The following is a 17,201-nucleotide window of genomic DNA, read 5'->3' as shown; positions in this document are numbered from 1 at the left end:
CACACTGGGTTTCAATTATGTGATGTGCTGATTCCTTTACTCTCTAAGTAAGAGAGGATGAGCAAAGAGGAATAAAAAATTCTTTATGACACCAGAAAGTCTTTCTCCATTGCAAACAGGACTCAAAAGAGTATCCCTAGATGCTATAAAAAAGAACTACATATGGTTCAGTAGCCAACACAGTTGAGATTTTCTAGAAGTGCAGCTGTGCTCACCCACTGAAGGATGACATAGTAATTCCTTGGTCACTGAGCTTTAGCACATAGGGAAACAGTTTTGCTGACATTCCCATTCACTGTTTCTTTCATGGTGCATTGCACTTATTAGGACAACAGTAAAGGAGGGACACTCAGAAGGGAACATTGTTGCTAGCACCTACATTAGGGGTATAATTTAAAGCAGAAAGCCCTGACTGTGGTTATTTCTACACTATGCAGGGAGAGATACATAGATTTGTATGACACAAGCAGCAAGTACATTAGATGTCTGAAATATTAGTACAAGCTTTCCTAACTTGTCTGACCTGACCGTGATCTTTGTTAAGCTGCAGTTGCTGGAATAAGACATACAAAACAATTCAGTTTGCAATTCAAATATTCATACGCCTTTTTTGGAGCAAGCTTCTCAGCAGGTTAAAATTTGTCATGCTTCTGATACAGAAATTTCATGCCAATTTTTTTTTCTTATTACTATTTCCTTTACAACAATGACTTGAAATGCAACAAACAAATTCCTTAACTAAGAAAAATTAGAGCAAAATCTAGCTGAAGATGTGATCTGAATTCTCTAAATATATTTAAGTCATTACCAGATATATATGCATTGTTGTCTATTGATTTATATTATTAAAAGGTTTCATGAATACATTGCCTGACAGTACAGATATAATTCTGTAGTGTAAAAAGCTGACATCCTGTTTTAGCTTTCCACTTAGTCCTTAGTGCTAATCTTAATGAATAGTGCATTACTTCTGTGACAGTATCAATTTGGTGTTGTATAAATACGCATATTTTTCTTCTTACCCTGTTACCTTTGTCACCAGGGAGCCCAGGAAGTCCATCAAATCCTCTGTCACCCTAGGAAAGAAGAAATCACAGCTTTAGAAAATGACTGTTATATTCTGTATTACTTACTCTGAATAAATTGCACCTGCCCTCCGAAAGTTAATTTCTACACTTGGTTACATGTACACTTTTGTTATTGAATGAAACACATGGGGGTTAGCATGTAGATCAAACTCACAAAATTTGCTTCTATGATTTGTAGCAAGAGAAGATGCCACATCAACTTTTCTCCTGTGCTGTAGTGATGTTATTAATAAAAAGAAGTCCACATTGAAATTGAAATCTTGATTCTAGCTGCACTTTGCAGTTGCAAAACTGACTTCACTATTACTGATAGTCTAACTAGAAACTGACTCCAAGAGAGAGGAATCATGCCCCAAGAATCAAGTATTTTCAAGGTCATACTACTAGCCATTACCATTAATTACCATATTTTATGTGGATGATTCATTCTCAGCTCTTGCATCCAACTCAGCCATCTGAAACCTCAGTATTTTCACTTTAGAGAAGAATTTTGGGTTGGCCTAGATGGAGCTGTGGCACCTACATAAAATCTGTCTAGCCTGTTTCAAGACTGAAATTAAGGCTCAGGTCTCATCATTATTTACCTTTGCACCAGGTTCTCCTGGCATTCCTCTGGCACCATCAGCTCCAGGACGTCCCTGCAAAAGCCCAACGGAGCAAACATTTGAAAATGCAGTGGAATTAGTAAATATTTAAATCTGTTCAAATACAAACTTTTTACCAAGAACAGAACTGATCCATATGCTACCTACCCTTTTGCCAGCTTTTCCATTTGGACCAGGAGCACCTTGAACACCACGGGGACCCTGAATTTAAAGATTGTAATTCTTAGAATCACATTAATGTCAGTAAAAAGTTAGTTAAAAAACCTCACCACAAGAACAAGGTAAAATTATTTTATTCACAAAGTTACATTTTTTCCCCAGGAGATGGATTCTGGTTCCCAAATTCCCATTAGTTTTAAAAGAATATGGGCATCCAAACTGGCCTTAGCACTACAAATTCTAACATTAGTTTTCATGAGATGGCATAATTCATCCTTTTAACATAAAAGTTTCCTACAATCTTTCCATGGCTTTGATGATTTCAGTCTTGTAAGTTTGAAAAACCTTCCTCCTCTCATGACAAAATTATTTTAGTCACATTATAATTATTTGATGAAAACTAAAAGTGCTTATTTCAGATCCCTAACTTCTACACAGACATGAGTTGGGCTGGTAAACAGCTCACATGCTCTCTTAGCTTTACACAACATAGTTTTAACTCGAGGGAGATCAAATTACCCCAGACTGAAAAATCTGGACATTTTCTCATCCTCCATCCACATGGAAGTGAAAAAAGCAATGGTAAGGACTAGCCATCCAAAAATTTCAGTGCTCTTTAACATCACTGCATGGAAGTTTATATAATAGTAAGCTGAAAAGCAAAGCATGCACTGATTCCTAGAGACTTTTCTTGCTATGCCACATCTTTCTTGAAAATTGGCTAATTACCAGCTAAATTCAACCTCCCTCACATATCTAAGCTCCAGGTTATACATTTGTAGACTAACATATGATTACTGAACAGAGAAAAGAGATTTTCAAGGGATAAAACTCCACATGTGATAATTGCTCTTTGTGATACGAAGATTGTTACTTTCATATTTCAAATCAAGTTATTGATTTAATTAAGATTTTAATGTTGATCAAGCTATTGAATTTTATTAAGATAGTATCATAAAATATATTTTTCTTCAATTGCATGCACAAAGCACAGCCTTCATTGATTTCTTCTAATTGATATGAATATGTTTTTTTAAAGATAAACACTCTCAAACATTAACAGGGAATATTATCATACCTGAGGTCCAGGTTCACCACTTTCACCCTTAGCACCTGCTGCTCCAGGTCCACCCTTGATGAAAAAAGCAACATAGATTGTTTAAATATACAAAAGTCTCTTTAAATTAGTTAGTTTCTTACTATTTCCATACATGAAGTACAGGGAGGAATAATAACTAATCCTCTATTCAGCAGAAGGTATAAATTTACCATTTGAATCTACAGATATACCATGATATATCATTGTCCAGACACTGGGCCTAAGTGGGCAAAAATAGTTCTTACTACTGTGAGAAAACTGCCATTGATTTGATTGTGATCCAATTTTCTATATTAATATTTGAGACCCAAATATGAATACAATAAGAACGTAAGTAATGCAAATAGAAGTGCATTCATCATAGGGAAGGCAACAGAAGCTGCAGCTAGACTGAGGCTTTGACACTGCTATATTTAAGATTTTTAGTAACTAATACATTAGTAAACGTATCTTATTGGCTACTAAAATAATTTCAAAAACCATAATTCATATTAACAGTAAAAGCTCCAACTTTTTCATTCGTAAAAGCAGCTAGTCAGGAAAACAATTCACAGACCAAGAAACTTGCATTTGGAACTGTAGGCAAAAAATGTTGCTAGATCAAAGAGTTGGATTTCTAGAGCCTCCTGGTGGTTTAGAAGCAAAACAACTATTAATATTATTCATTTGTTGAACTTTGCATACAGAAATTCATGAAGGCTTTTATAACATGCAAGCATGACTATGAGGCCAGGTTATACCACTGTCTATATTGTACCAGTGTTTACAAATTACTCCTTGCTCACAGCAGTTCTACAGTTACTTTGTGTGTATAGACTATATGTTACCCTGCAGGTCACTTGTTTTAAATACACTGCTGGAAATAGTGTATGAGTTTGTTAAATAGACCAAATACGCTTGACTGTTTGTAAGTATTTTGCATTGCTAATCATGATGAACCAGCAGTCTATGAGACAGATTCTCTGGTAGCAACTAACTACTTTGGTAGAATTACTCTAGAGAAGAACTGCTCTTGCATACATCTGCTTAAAAATACAAGTAAAGTGTATAGACTTTCAAATAAAATTAGTACAAATACAGAGGTGTAGGCAAGATGAGAATAGGATCCATGGACTGGAAATTAATGTGTTCTTAAATCTATGCCCCTGTTTTGTTTACATACCACAGGACCTGGTCTTCCAGTGAGTCCCATAGGACCAGGGGGACCTCTCATAGCAATCTGAGAAAAAACCCAAACAGAACAGGTATCACGAAAAAGCTGGGAGCCAGCATACACATTCTATATTAATAAAATTTCACAATGTGTTAGCAAATAGCCCCCATCTTTGACTTCACATCCTGAATGAGATAAACCAGAGTGGTTCTGGAGCTGTACCCTGGTGGCAGTTTTGTTTGCAGGGTCCTTGTGCTCACCCTAGCTTGCTGCAGAATAGCTTGCGCTTGAGCTTCCTGTGCTGAGATTGTGGGGCCTTTCTCACCATCTCCACCGAAGCGGAACTGCAAGGACAAACACAAGAAAAGAATTCGGAATTTATCAAACAAAATCATACTTGTTTTTTGCTGTCTCTGTGCAAAAATCTTCAGAGACAAAAGGTCGCAGTCTAGTTCATTCCACTAACTTCAGAAGATGGCTGCATTGAGGCCACTGGGTCCAAAATTAATAAAAAGTCATTAATAACAATTTAGAATTGAAGTCTAAATCTAATCCCTTAAGAGCAAATATTTTCTTGATTTCATAAGATCTTCATTTTGTTTGTTTGCTTGCTTGTTTGTATCAGAAAGAGGCCAAAATAGACTGTGAATGTCCTGCAAAACTTCCATAAAAGTAGCTATCAAAATTAACAAGTTCTCTGTACATTGGTAGCTACCCACAGAAAAAAAAAATGCAATTTACTTTAGGGCAGACTTAAAATTGAAAAATGTTTGGTATCTAAAACTAAAGACTTTTGTGTTATTTCTGACAATTTCAAAATAAATTACAGAATAAAATTTCAGTACTCATTTCTGTGGTTCTGGACTGTCATTGCTCATGAAACTGCTAGCAGAAGCTTTGCAATGTTGCTGAAATGCTAAGCTGCAACAAGAAGCACAGCTTTCCAAAGGTATGACATAGGCACACTGGATAGAGGGCCAGGAATCTTTCACTGCACACAACAGTTTATCCAGGTTGCCTATCCCCAGAGCTGACATGGATCTTTTGCATACATACACACACTTAGGAATAAAGAATTCCACGCACATCGTACTTTTTATACCACAAAGCTGCAAGATACTTTAACAGCTTTGGGCTTGTTCCTCCACATGCTAAAACAGATGGTGTTTTGCTTTGACTCCAGTGGGAGCAGAGCTGGCCATGTGCATATATTTCTATTCAAAGGATGCACTTACTCTTCAAAGAGGACACTGAAGTCCATTTTTAAGCATGGAATGCTTAAAATTCTCCATGTTAATGAGACTTGAAAGCACACACGCCTGTTGGGAGTACAGGCCCTCTGTACAACAGCAAATTCGTTGTTTAGGACATATAGTAGAAAAAAATTGTTACTGTTGAAAATATAAGATTTGCAGTGTCTGTAATTCATTCATTTAGGTTCCAGTCAGCCTTGCAGCAGCTTAAGCATGTTTTGTTTGAGGAAAAAAAAGGCAGCATATAACTTCAAATGCTTAGACCATACAAGAAACTCTGTATCATCTCTCATTCCACAGACAAAATTAAAAAAAAAAACAACCTATAGATTTCTCAAAAGACACTTCTGCTTTTTGTAGGTTGGCTACCCTGCCATCATAACTTACCGGCAGCATTAACATGGTACCTGGGGGACCTGCTAACCCATCAGCACCAGGAAGACCAGGGCGACCAGGTGGGCCCTAAGAGAACAGAGAGATGGGAGAAAAAGGGATGAGAACAAAAAGATAGCTACCTAAGATAAATCTTTTGAGTTCCTTACATACATTTACAGTCATAGAACACCCTGGATTGGAAAAGACCTTATAACTGATTTCAACCCTCCTGCCATGGGCAAGGTCACTTTCCAATAGATTAGGTTGCTTAAAGCCACATCCAGCCTGGCCTTGAATACTTCAGGAATGGTGCAGCCATCTGGGCAACCTGTTCCCATCCCTCACAACTCTCACAGTAAAGAATTTCTTCCCAGTATTAATCTAAACCTGCCCTCTTTCAGTTTAAAAACATAATCCTTGTCCTGTGATTGTGTGCCCTCAAAAAGTTCCTCTCCACCTCTACTGTAGCCCGCCCTCCCTCCCCGCCTCCAGCCTGTCTCCATAGTAGAGGTACAGAATAGTGGTACAGAGGGGGAGAATCGCCTCCCTTGACTTGCTGCTCAGGCACCTTTCAATGCAGACAAGGACATGGTTGGCTGGAATGTACGTTAGTGGGTCACGTCAGGCTTCTTGTCCAGTTAACACCCCCAAACCCTCTCCGAAGGGCTGCTCTCAATCTATTCTCTATCCAGTCTAATCGCTACAATTATTTATTTGCGTCATGTGCCTATTCCACGGCAGGCACATGATGTGCTTAGCCATGAATTTCCTAGAATTCAGTAAGCACTCAGTTACAAAACTAAGTACTATCAGTAGTTATTCCATTACAATGTGCTAAAATACCCAAATTTTGTAAAATACCCAATTTTTGTAATTCCAAAATATTTAGCTAATCTGCAGGAAAGAAATATGAAAGAAGTGTGGATGATGACTTACTAGTAAGGTGAAGAATTGTTGGGATTTTAACATTATCTCATTATTCAGTTAAGTGGTAGCATCTTCTCAACATCTTGTATACACAATTACAGCATGAACATGCTAGACTTGTGTGAAAACTATCTCTCATAAAACACAGAAAAGTTTTTTAGTAGTATATTTTTGTCAAATAAATATATTTAGGCTGTTTTAAAATTGTGTTGGTTCTGGCAGTAAGGAAAGGCTCATGAAAATGTGTAACATTAAAATAATAGCTTAGATTTAAATTATTGTCATGACTGGATAGGGTTCAAATGCCATATATTATTTAATATAGCCAATAAATACTTTCAAAGTCATCTAAGTATTATCCCTCACCTTCAATATTCCCATGTGTATTTTGATTCCTGCTGAGCTTGTTATTCTCTGTATTCGTACACATATATTATAGATGAGTTCATACTGTTTTTCTAGAACTTATTCAAATCCATACAAAATGTTGGTATGTATTACCTTATTTTAAAACACATCACATCAGAGAAATACAAACAAATAGGAACTTAACTTTCTTCCTGTATTTACAGTACATATTTCTACCACTAAGGAAAAGTTTGTCCAGATTCTCAGTTGACTTGCTCAGCTGAATGAATCAGCCTCAGTTCCACTGGAGTTTCTTAACCTATTTCAGATCAGGACTTAACTCACTCTTGCAGCAATATGTGTGAGATACCCATGAATACAGGGGATAATCTGTTTGTTCACTTACCCTTTCACCAGGGTCACCTGGAGGACCAACAGGACCTTGTAGACCTGGGGGACCTGTAAGACCCTGTAGAAAATGAATTATGTAATTATGCTGAGTGTTGGCAGCACTTTTGAGTGATTTTTTTCTTTGGAAAGTTATGATGAACATGTATTTGGATAAAAAAATTTACAAGGTGGCATACTTCTTTTTCTTACAAAGATTTATAGTCAACATTCAAAACAGATTTTCATGTGCACTCAGCTTGTAGCATGCTGTCACTGCAAAGGGTAGACATGACCCTTTTTTATCCCCCTCTAAAAGTGCTAAGTCATAAGACCAATATTGACCAACTCATGGATAAAACAACTCATGGATAAAAAGCACAGTGGATAAATCAAATACAATAAAGTAAATTGTAATTAATATACTTACAGCAGGTCCTCTTGGTCCTGGTGGTCCTTCAATGAGCATACCCTAGGGGAGGATGAAACACGTTAACTTTATTATGACTTGTAGAAAAATATCAATTACTAGAGTTAACACTTCTTAGTGTTTGGATAAAATTTTCCAGGAATCTTTTCTCCAAAGTTACTAGAATTATAATCTGAATTGTGTGGCTTTAAAAGTGAGAAAGACTTTAGGCTGGATGGACCTTCTAGTAGCTGATTCAAAATAATTATTTTTAATGCTGTTGAAGAATTTGATGTGAATAACTGGCAATTTCTATGTTGTGGGTCTTACAGTATCTCTTAGTTCCTTTTTTTCAGATTCCAGGTCACAGTAAGATGTACAACTGTATCATCCTCACTTGTACTCTCTGGTTTTCCATAGGAAGGAGGACTGGACTTAAGATTGAAGTGAGTTGTAGAGATCTCCAACAATGTTGTGCACTGGCAGTGGAAACCTCCTTGGTATTATCAATCTATCCAAAATGTACTTTGAAATGCCTTAAAAAAGTCATGCATTTTATGAGCTAACACACTTTCAGCTTCTTCACAAATCATGACTATTACAATCTTGATTTCAAACTTGTTCATTACTATAGTCCTTTGAATTTGATGATCAGTAACTTCACCAAATCCTAATCCTGACAGAGAAATACAGAACTAAGAAGGAGCTTTTGGATCAGAGAATCCAGGCCTTTGATATTTAGGTAACAATGCCACATCATAGAATTTTTTCAGACTTCCAACTTAAGCTGGTTTTTTTCTCTGGTATTTCTGTACTTAATTAGCCATGACATAAAAATCAGATTAAACTTTAATTTCTGTTTGGGTCAAATGCAAATTTGAAAGCAGTCCTTGAAAACTTTGTCAGAGTAAACCACACTGGCATTCAGTTTCTTCTAAATATTATAAAATTATTATATTCTTTATAATCTGTTATTTTAAATTTAGTTAAATTTTTTAACCATCAAACATTATGTTGCAGTAAAACAAAAGGCTTTAATTAAACTCTTAACAATATGATTGCACCAACGCAGGTTAAGCATACAAGAATTTATTTAACCTCTCAGAGGGACTTCCTTGTCCTTGTTGAAACCTGTAATTACGATGTTACCTGTGCCTATGCTGAAAGTTATAAGTATAGCTGACTTATATGAAAGTAAACTGAAAGTTACATTGGTAGATCTGTCCAAGCAGCAGTTACTAGATGGCCTGAAGAGCAGATCAACACTCTGTTTTCCTCTGCACAAGAAGATTCTCCTTGTTTTAAGGAACATGTGGTTAGTCCTTTGTGTAACCAAAAGAGTCAGTCAGAACAGGCCACTGTCTGTAAACACTTTATACCATTTAAATGACAGGTGGCTGTTTTGTGGGCATGGATAAAACTACTGTCATCCTATCATGAACAACATGGTTTGATAATGATGCATCCACAGTGTACAATGTTATGTAGTGCTACAGAAAAACTCACCCACATCTGTACTTACAGGTTCAATCACAGCTGGTTCTCCCTTCTGGCCTTTTTCTCCATAAGCCCCATGTCCTGTCACCTGGCCAGTAAAAACAGTAGGCAGAAGGTCTAAGGACCTGGTACGATAAAAATCTGCAGCAACCTTTAACTGAAAGCTGAAGCTGGAATTGGTCTGTACTATAAAATACATGTCACAGGCACAAACCATATAATTAAAAATACACAAGAAATGGAAAATGCAAAACTGTATGCATACTTTTTAAATTACTGGATATTGCCAATTTGTACTCTTCAAATGAGATGCAATAGTGTGCATCCCATGCTTCGCTTTAGGACTTTGGACTTAGAATCTAAAAATTCTGTGTGCAAATCACAACATTGTTTCTTTTCTTAATTGATTGGAAATATTCTTGGAAAAAACAATGATTCTTCATTGCTTTCTGATTGAAGCAAGCCCTTGGTCCAATATGGACAGTACCCTTCAAGTTCCTAATTTCATTCATTAGACATTCACAACATGTATTCTGAGAAGAGTCTGTGATTGCACGGCATAACTGGGAAAGGAATTAAATGGCACTATGAACATTAAATAAAATTTCACAAATAGCCAGTTATACCTTCTAAATACATGAATCAGCATCAAATGTCCAATTCTTTTAGGATCAGGTCCATAGGAAGTTTTGGGTTCAGATATAAAAAGTGCCTATTGACATATTAACATATGTCAATATCATATGTTAATAGAAGAAATACACAGATTCAAGTTTCAAACAAAGAAAAAGAAACTGATTTTTTTTTCAATTCATGAGATAATGTAATTTTATTCAGAAATACGTCTCTTGATTGCTAACAGATCCAATAGAAATTAATGCTCTAGTTCTGACCAGTTGAAAATTTGAAATGCTTTTTTATATTTCGGTAGAGTGATTTGAAATTTACTCTAAAGTAGCTGGGGACTTGAAAATGTTAAGGATAATGTTCCAGTATTTCAATATGAAATATTCTGGAATGGAAAATCAGAGGCATAGATTAATGGCCTGTGCATTGATTTATGAAAGTGCAGATCTCACTAGTAATGATGTTCATAAACCCACTGATAGTTCATAAAAATCAAGTAGCAGGAGGTAAAGACAGTTATGTTTTATAAATTAACATAAATTAGTTGTAAAGAATGACATCAGGGTCTCCATCTTTGGAAATATCACTTCTTTTTGAAAGTTTTCAGATACTGAGTACTTTCCACCTTGCCTTTTTTATCAAAGGTAGAACTTCACTTCTTCTAAATACATCTATATGTCAAAGGAAAATGGTATGATATCTCTGGTTCAGCATATGAGAACTGTAATAAAGCTGGCACAACCCAGAGCCTGTGTTTTAATTCAAGATTCCTGATTCCTTCAGCTTTGTATCAAGGCATTTTAAGTTGAAATTTACACCGGGGTAGAGTCTACACAGTCATTTGTTTAATGCAGGCACAAATGGTGCCTTATGGGCTCTTTGCTTTGCAGATAATCTGACCTTTTCTGTGTCATTCTGCCACAGTGTCCCCATCTGGGCTAGAAGGAAAAGAGTACACTTGTATCACATTGCACAGATAAGGATCATTAAAAAATACAATGACCCCAACAGGGTTTTGAAAGGAGCAGTAAAAGAAGTATGGGTTTCAAGGTTGGCAGAGAAAAGCAACCTCACAGCACTTTCTGTTATTTCTTGGATACTTTTTAAACTAAAGTTTTGACTTTGTGAGGAGAAAATAAAGATAAAAGACTGAGCAATTACTGCAAACAAAATTCACTTTTTCTACTATATTCAGGGGTTTCCTAATTAAAAAATCCAAATGGGAATTTTTTCTTTCCAATCTTAGCCATATTAGTTTTCTTTGCAGCTTCCACTGCCTGGTAAAATGGTAAACAAGGATCTTGGCACAACTAAAGGAAAGTTAAAGCCTTGCTGTTTAGCCTGTGATTAAGTCAGAGGGAAAGAGCTATAAAACTCAGAAAAAAGAGATGATTCACAGGATCCACCATGCCATCCTATCTTTCTTTATATATACTGAGCTGTTAAATCATTTCTGCAGGATCATAAACCTGCCACCATCGACTAAGCTTATTTACATGAAAGGTTCAGACCTTCACCTTCCCACTCATGAATTTTCTCGTTGGAAAGTAGCAAAAGTCATAGGATTCCAGACACTTATATGCATTTCAAGTTCTCAGGGTCATCATACAAAAATATTAATTACAGCACTTGCACCTGCATTAGAACTCACATTCTTTCCAGCTTTAGCTCTAGTTTAGAAAGATTTTAAAAAACTGTTCATTTTATCATGTTTTTTGAATTCCATCTCTTCTTTCCTTTCCCTCCCATCTTCAGCCCCCCAAAGTCCCTTTATCAAACGAGATAAAATTCTGACATAAAATAAAAATTTAAAAGTTTGGGAGAACTAAAACAAGAGGATGGCCTTGATCCAAAGCCTATCAAAAATGAGAATATATGTGGTAGTTACAAGGAGCTCTGGATCAGGGTCTGTGCAGTTCTGAGACTGTATAATTACAAAATAATTGCTATATTAAATTCATCTGCATTATGTCTCCAATCAACTTACGCTCGTTTCTGTGATATCGGTCTCTGCAGGAACACCTGGACCAAACTCCTCATTAGTGGAATCAGTTGGTTTCTCTTCATATTCTTTATATTCATAAAAATCATATTCGCCTAAATCTCCATCTACCAGCAGATCAGATTCACTGAGGTCTACTCCTCTGCTTCCATATTCAGTTGCCTCAGTTTTTTTATCATAATCCTCTCCAGTTATGTATTCTTCAGCAAATACTTCTTCAACAGGATTTTGCTATTCGTATCAGTAGCAAAGATTTGGGAATAGGAGGAATATGTGGGTTATTGTTAGTAAAGCAATGTAAGCATACGCTGATCCACCATGATGACTTGTCAAAAGAAGAAAGAACAGTAGAACTACAGCATATTGTCTTTTAATTAGAGTCTGAAGGAATGGAAGTTCAGCCTTTCAGAGTAATTAAAAGATCTTTGTATAAGTAGTACAAAGAAGTAATGTTTTCATATGCTTTGGTTTTTTATTTCCAAAACCACTGAATTCAATACATCCAGTACTATGTGTACTGCTTGCTTAATGTTACTTTAGTGCCAAATATAGCTAAATTTCCCTGCTTGGTTTCACACTTACAAGCATTCATGAATGAATATATGCAATGAGCAGTGAACAAATTCAGATCTTTTTACAATAGCAGTGTGGAAGAAGTGCAAGCATCACTTTAGTTAAGCCCAGCCTTTTTCATTATTTTGTGTCTATAAATACCAATGCTGAGCTAAACCTCTTTTCTCGTGTTAATGATTTTACAGTTTATTTATCACCAGAAATCATGGCTTATATGTCTCATGGTAATTTGATTTTTTTTCTTGAGTCAAGTTCCACCTGCAAAATTCAGATTAATTTTTACATTTCTGAAAACTAAGTTTTCTTCTTAGAGTATGTAAACTGTCAAACCAAGCAACCGACTTAAAAGCACTAAAGCAGTTCAAAAGAATGCTATATTTGAGTACTTGAGATGTACAAAACCATTTGTGAAATAAGAGAGGAGTGCTTTATTCTCTTGAAAGGATAATTTTGAAAGAAATAAAAGTTCACATATTGCTAATATGAAATGGATATTCTAAATGATCAGACAATATGAACTGGTATGGCCTTAAAATATTAAGAAGCTAATCAACATCCAGAGTAATTAAAAAAATCTTGATCTAATAATGATATTGAAACATATTGCAATTAAAATAGGCCAGATTCTGATTTAAATATTGCCTAATTCCATTATCTATAGGAGTATAACTTTTGCCTTAAGCAAGAGTAAACATAGATCTGAACCAAACCTAAGCCAAATTTTACCTTTATGCAGAACTGCTCTCACCAAGGACAGTTTAGCACTTTGAATCTACCTCATTACAACTCTACTATTGTACAATTGGCTTAAAAATGCCCACAAAACTGAATTATTTAGCTATACCTCTGTTGAATAACTTGTAAGAAGCAAACATAAGATCTAACACAAGAATGCTTTACAGTAGAATGAGTAAAACATACCTTAATTCACCTTCACCTTCAAAGGTACATAGGATAAAAACCATCAAACAAATGGGGACTCTTTTTGTGCTCTCAACTATTCAGGGGAAGGGGGGCAAGGGGGAGTTTTGTACATCTTTTAAGCAACATATCTTAATTTTGAAAGGAAAAGGTAAAAGAAAAATTAAAACTATTTCTTACAATCAGCCATCATTTTTCTAGCACTAGCATTAATTAATATGCAGACATATTAACACTGGCTTAGGTGTAGTAATTCTAACAAAATAATGTTTAAGCTTGTCATTGTGGCTTTCTAAAAATGTGTTTTCTAACATGAGTCAAAATAATTTTATCTTTTTGACAGTTCAAAAGATAATGTTTCTTCTGACTAGAATAAAAAAGCAAATAATTTGGTTTTGTTAGCTGAAGAACTGCGAAAAGAAAATTAAGGCGTCTGACTCAAATTCCATATGTGGCTCTCATTGCTGCACTTCTTTGTCTTATGTTAGGTTTGGTTTATGCTGCATCTTAAGAATTACAGGAAAAACTAGAGACTTCACTTCCTATTAGATCAGGAAGACCATGTCTAGTATCTAACCTAGTTTATGCTGGACACAGCTCCATTCACAGCCACACTGAATGCAGCAACCCTACATTCCCACAGCATATACCACTGATTTTCACAATCATGAACTCTGCAGTCTGAAGATTCAGCAGATTCTACAGAATTAATGGGAGTTCTGCCCAAGAAAATAGTTTCTGATACTGGCTGAGAAAGCATAAAATCACTTTAGATGCTGTTATAGTATGTAATGGTATGTACCTTTTACATAGACATTCATCTTTTTAAAATGTGTTTCTACTTTTTTAATCCCCAGCACCTGGAGGGACAAAAGCCCTTATTACAAAGACAAGAGTCCTTATTACCTCATTTGCTTCAGTAGTTCTGGAGGGAGCTTCTGTCTGGGGCCCATAGTCATTTTCAGCTATGCTATACTCTTGATATCCATCAATAACGTTTGCCTAGTATTAAAGAAAGAGTAAATTATTAGTAAAAAATCCTGCATGAAAAGTTCAAGAAGTATCACTGTTATTCAGGTTATGGTATTAGCCAGATGTATTCATCTAGTAGGGGTTAGGTAATTTTTTTTTTCTTATTATCAGAGATCTTCCAGTCTTGGTCTGGGAAAGATCTTGATTATTTCTTGACTACTTTTACCCCTAGTTTGTCTTTTGTTGCTGCTTGATAACTTTTCTTCTTCTTGGATGCATATTTTTCAGATTTTTTTGTTGTGGCCTTTTGGAGTTTGTCCTTTGAGCTAGTGGCCACTGTCCTCTTCTTCTTTTTGACCAGGGCTTTCTTTTTCTGCAAACGTTATGAAAGATGGAATGGGAAAACATAAATAAAATGAAAAGAAAATTGAGAAAGCATGAATGAAAGAAGGGTGACCAAATGTGAGATGAATGCTGTCAGCCGTGAGACCTTCCATCTCTAACTGAAAGCAAGTGCTACAGAGTAAAGCAATGAGTGAAAGGAAAACATTAAGCTTATATACAGAAGACACAAATTGACAAACCATGTGGTAGAGGACAGCTGGACACCACACAACAAACAACCCAGATTCTGTTACCTCTGTTTGTGCTACTGTCTCTTCAAACAGTGGGAGTCCCTCTGTTACAGAATCAGTTTCTTTATAATCTGCATCCCCATACTCATAGTCATATTCGATAAAATCTTCTGGTGTGTACTACATTGTAAATGGAAAAATATCAGGCATTCCCATGTTAGTAGCAGCACACTAGATTAGCAATACTGGAAAGCATCTTAACCTTTACTTAGGAGTAAAGTTGAACAAAACTAAGTTAGTATGAACAATTCAATATAAATATTCATTTGGAGGAAAAATACAATTTCTTATTTCTTTCAAAGCACAATAAAAAAGTAATAAAAAGTAAGTACCAGTGCCAGGAAAAAACTTCTCTTTTATTGGACTACAAAGAAGAATCAACTATAATTTTGATTACTGGGAGCAACAAGACATCTTTGTGAAATCATCTATTTATTTAATCTTTAAAATAATGCCTCTTTCTACACAGGTATAGACTCTTCTACCTGTGTTTTTTGTAGGTGACCAGAAGACCAGAGATGCCAATATCTGACATGAACAGGGTAAATAATTTCAGATACAGGAAAGAGGCCACAACTCACAAATAAACATGGCTATCTTCCTCTTGTTTGACGTAGAGCTCTGAAAACCAGGGTGGCTCCATGGCACACACTTCCTGAGCAAATGCCTCACTGGTATAATTTCATTTCAGATTCAGCTGCTGCAGGCTGCTCCATAGCTCTGTATCTATAATCACTAGTATCAAATGAAGATTTGGAACACAAAACTTTTACAAGAGAAAATAGCTCTAGAATTGGCTTGTGCATGTTGTGAACATTATCTAGGGTGCCAGGAACTCCTGAGCTGTACTCGTGGCTGTGCCATATGAAACTGGTCTCGGTGTTATGTGCACCAAGGACTGCTCATCTCAGCTGAGAGGAAAGGGCCACCTTAAACAATCCTACCACTCCTGCCATGTTTGAAGCTACAGGAACTGGTTAGTCTGGTAAATTAAAGCAGTTTCCTGGTTGCTACCAGTTCTCTTAACATGCCCAGGAAGTGAAAAGAAGGTGGAATTGTGGCCTGAGTCTGAATAAGTATTTGCTTTTCTTTATTTAGGAGAAACATTCTAGTGCTCCTCATGTGAACTAGCCACTTCTGAAATCTCCTCTCTCCTGTTACAAGTCAGCATCACTGTCTGTAAAATGAAGACAATATCTATGTGCTTCATTAGATTGATGAGAGAATTAGTACATTACACTTCCAAATGGTCTGAGGATTCACAGAACCCACCATCATTATCAGAAATTGACATTTTAGAAGAAATTACGAATAAGATTAAAACAGATCTCCATATTCCAAAATCTATTCTACCATATGACCAAAACACTTGTTTAATTGTTTTCTCTGGCAATGCTTTTGAAAAATTTCTTTTACTTATGATTTTAGTACACAGAAGTTGATTGCCTCAGCAGCTCTAAGAGTAACACTGAAAAAAAATCCCTTTACATGTTTTTATGTTACGTCACTCCTGTAGCTCCTCAGAATCTCACTATGATCAACAGCTTTTCTTAAAAAGGTACAGATTTCTTTTCAGAAGCCAGATGCTCTTGCTTGATTGTTCTTTTGATTATTTCTACCCATACATATATAAATTGGACAGTTATAAGATTTGATAAACACAAAGAAAGGATGTAACATGTTTTGGTACTCAAAAATTAATTAGAGCACTTCAAACTACATTTGAATATTAAACATCATTTTAGATGCAGAATATCCTCTTTGTCAAGTGTATGGGCACTTTATATTTAACTCATATAATTAAACAATGCTTTGTTTTCCTCAGTGGTATCTTTGGCATTACCCAAATAAGTTGATACTACTTGTACTTTTCAAAATTTGCAGTACTTTAGACTCAAACATGGTAAGTAATATGTGATTACTCTCTCCCTGTTCAGCAAATTAATACTCAGTCCTAAGCCCAGTGAAGTCAAAGAAACATGTTTGACTTACAAATGGTGTTGTACAAGGGCCTCACATGCAGTGATGATACATTTTTACAGTTCTGTCAATGCATAAAAACATGTTTTCTGGCTTATGCAGTCCTGGAAACGCAACTCAATACAACTTGTTTCTAATGAAGTACGGCACTACCCTCCAAACAAGAAAACAGTGACAAGTTTCTAAAAGAC

General features: G+C 35.8%; 1 protein-coding gene across 1 annotated transcript in view; it reads right to left on the bottom strand.

The window, feature by feature from the left end:
- Positions 1-17,201, bottom strand: part of COL11A1 (collagen type XI alpha 1 chain) — a 128,552-nt gene that overhangs the window by 72,548 nt on the left and 38,803 nt on the right. The window contains exons 6-18 of the mRNA XM_071564612.1: positions 15,034-15,150; positions 14,330-14,425; positions 11,915-12,160; positions 9,326-9,388; positions 7,825-7,866; positions 7,414-7,476; positions 5,745-5,819; positions 4,365-4,448; positions 4,114-4,170; positions 2,931-2,984; positions 1,841-1,894; positions 1,673-1,726; positions 1,023-1,076 (exon numbers count right to left, since the gene is read on the bottom strand). Coding sequence (XP_071420713.1) covers positions 1,023-1,076; positions 1,673-1,726; positions 1,841-1,894; positions 2,931-2,984; positions 4,114-4,170; positions 4,365-4,448; positions 5,745-5,819; positions 7,414-7,476; positions 7,825-7,866; positions 9,326-9,388; positions 11,915-12,160; positions 14,330-14,425; positions 15,034-15,150 — 1,059 coding nt within the window. The remainder of the gene's footprint in view (positions 1-1,022; positions 1,077-1,672; positions 1,727-1,840; positions 1,895-2,930; positions 2,985-4,113; positions 4,171-4,364; positions 4,449-5,744; positions 5,820-7,413; positions 7,477-7,824; positions 7,867-9,325; positions 9,389-11,914; positions 12,161-14,329; positions 14,426-15,033; positions 15,151-17,201) is intronic.

This window comes from Pithys albifrons, chromosome 10, assembly GCF_047495875.1.
Source record: "Pithys albifrons albifrons isolate INPA30051 chromosome 10, PitAlb_v1, whole genome shotgun sequence".
Taxonomy (NCBI): domain Eukaryota; kingdom Metazoa; phylum Chordata; class Aves; order Passeriformes; family Thamnophilidae; genus Pithys; species Pithys albifrons.
The sequence above is the reverse complement of the archived record's forward strand: the minus strand, read 5'-3'. Positions and strand labels throughout refer to the sequence as shown.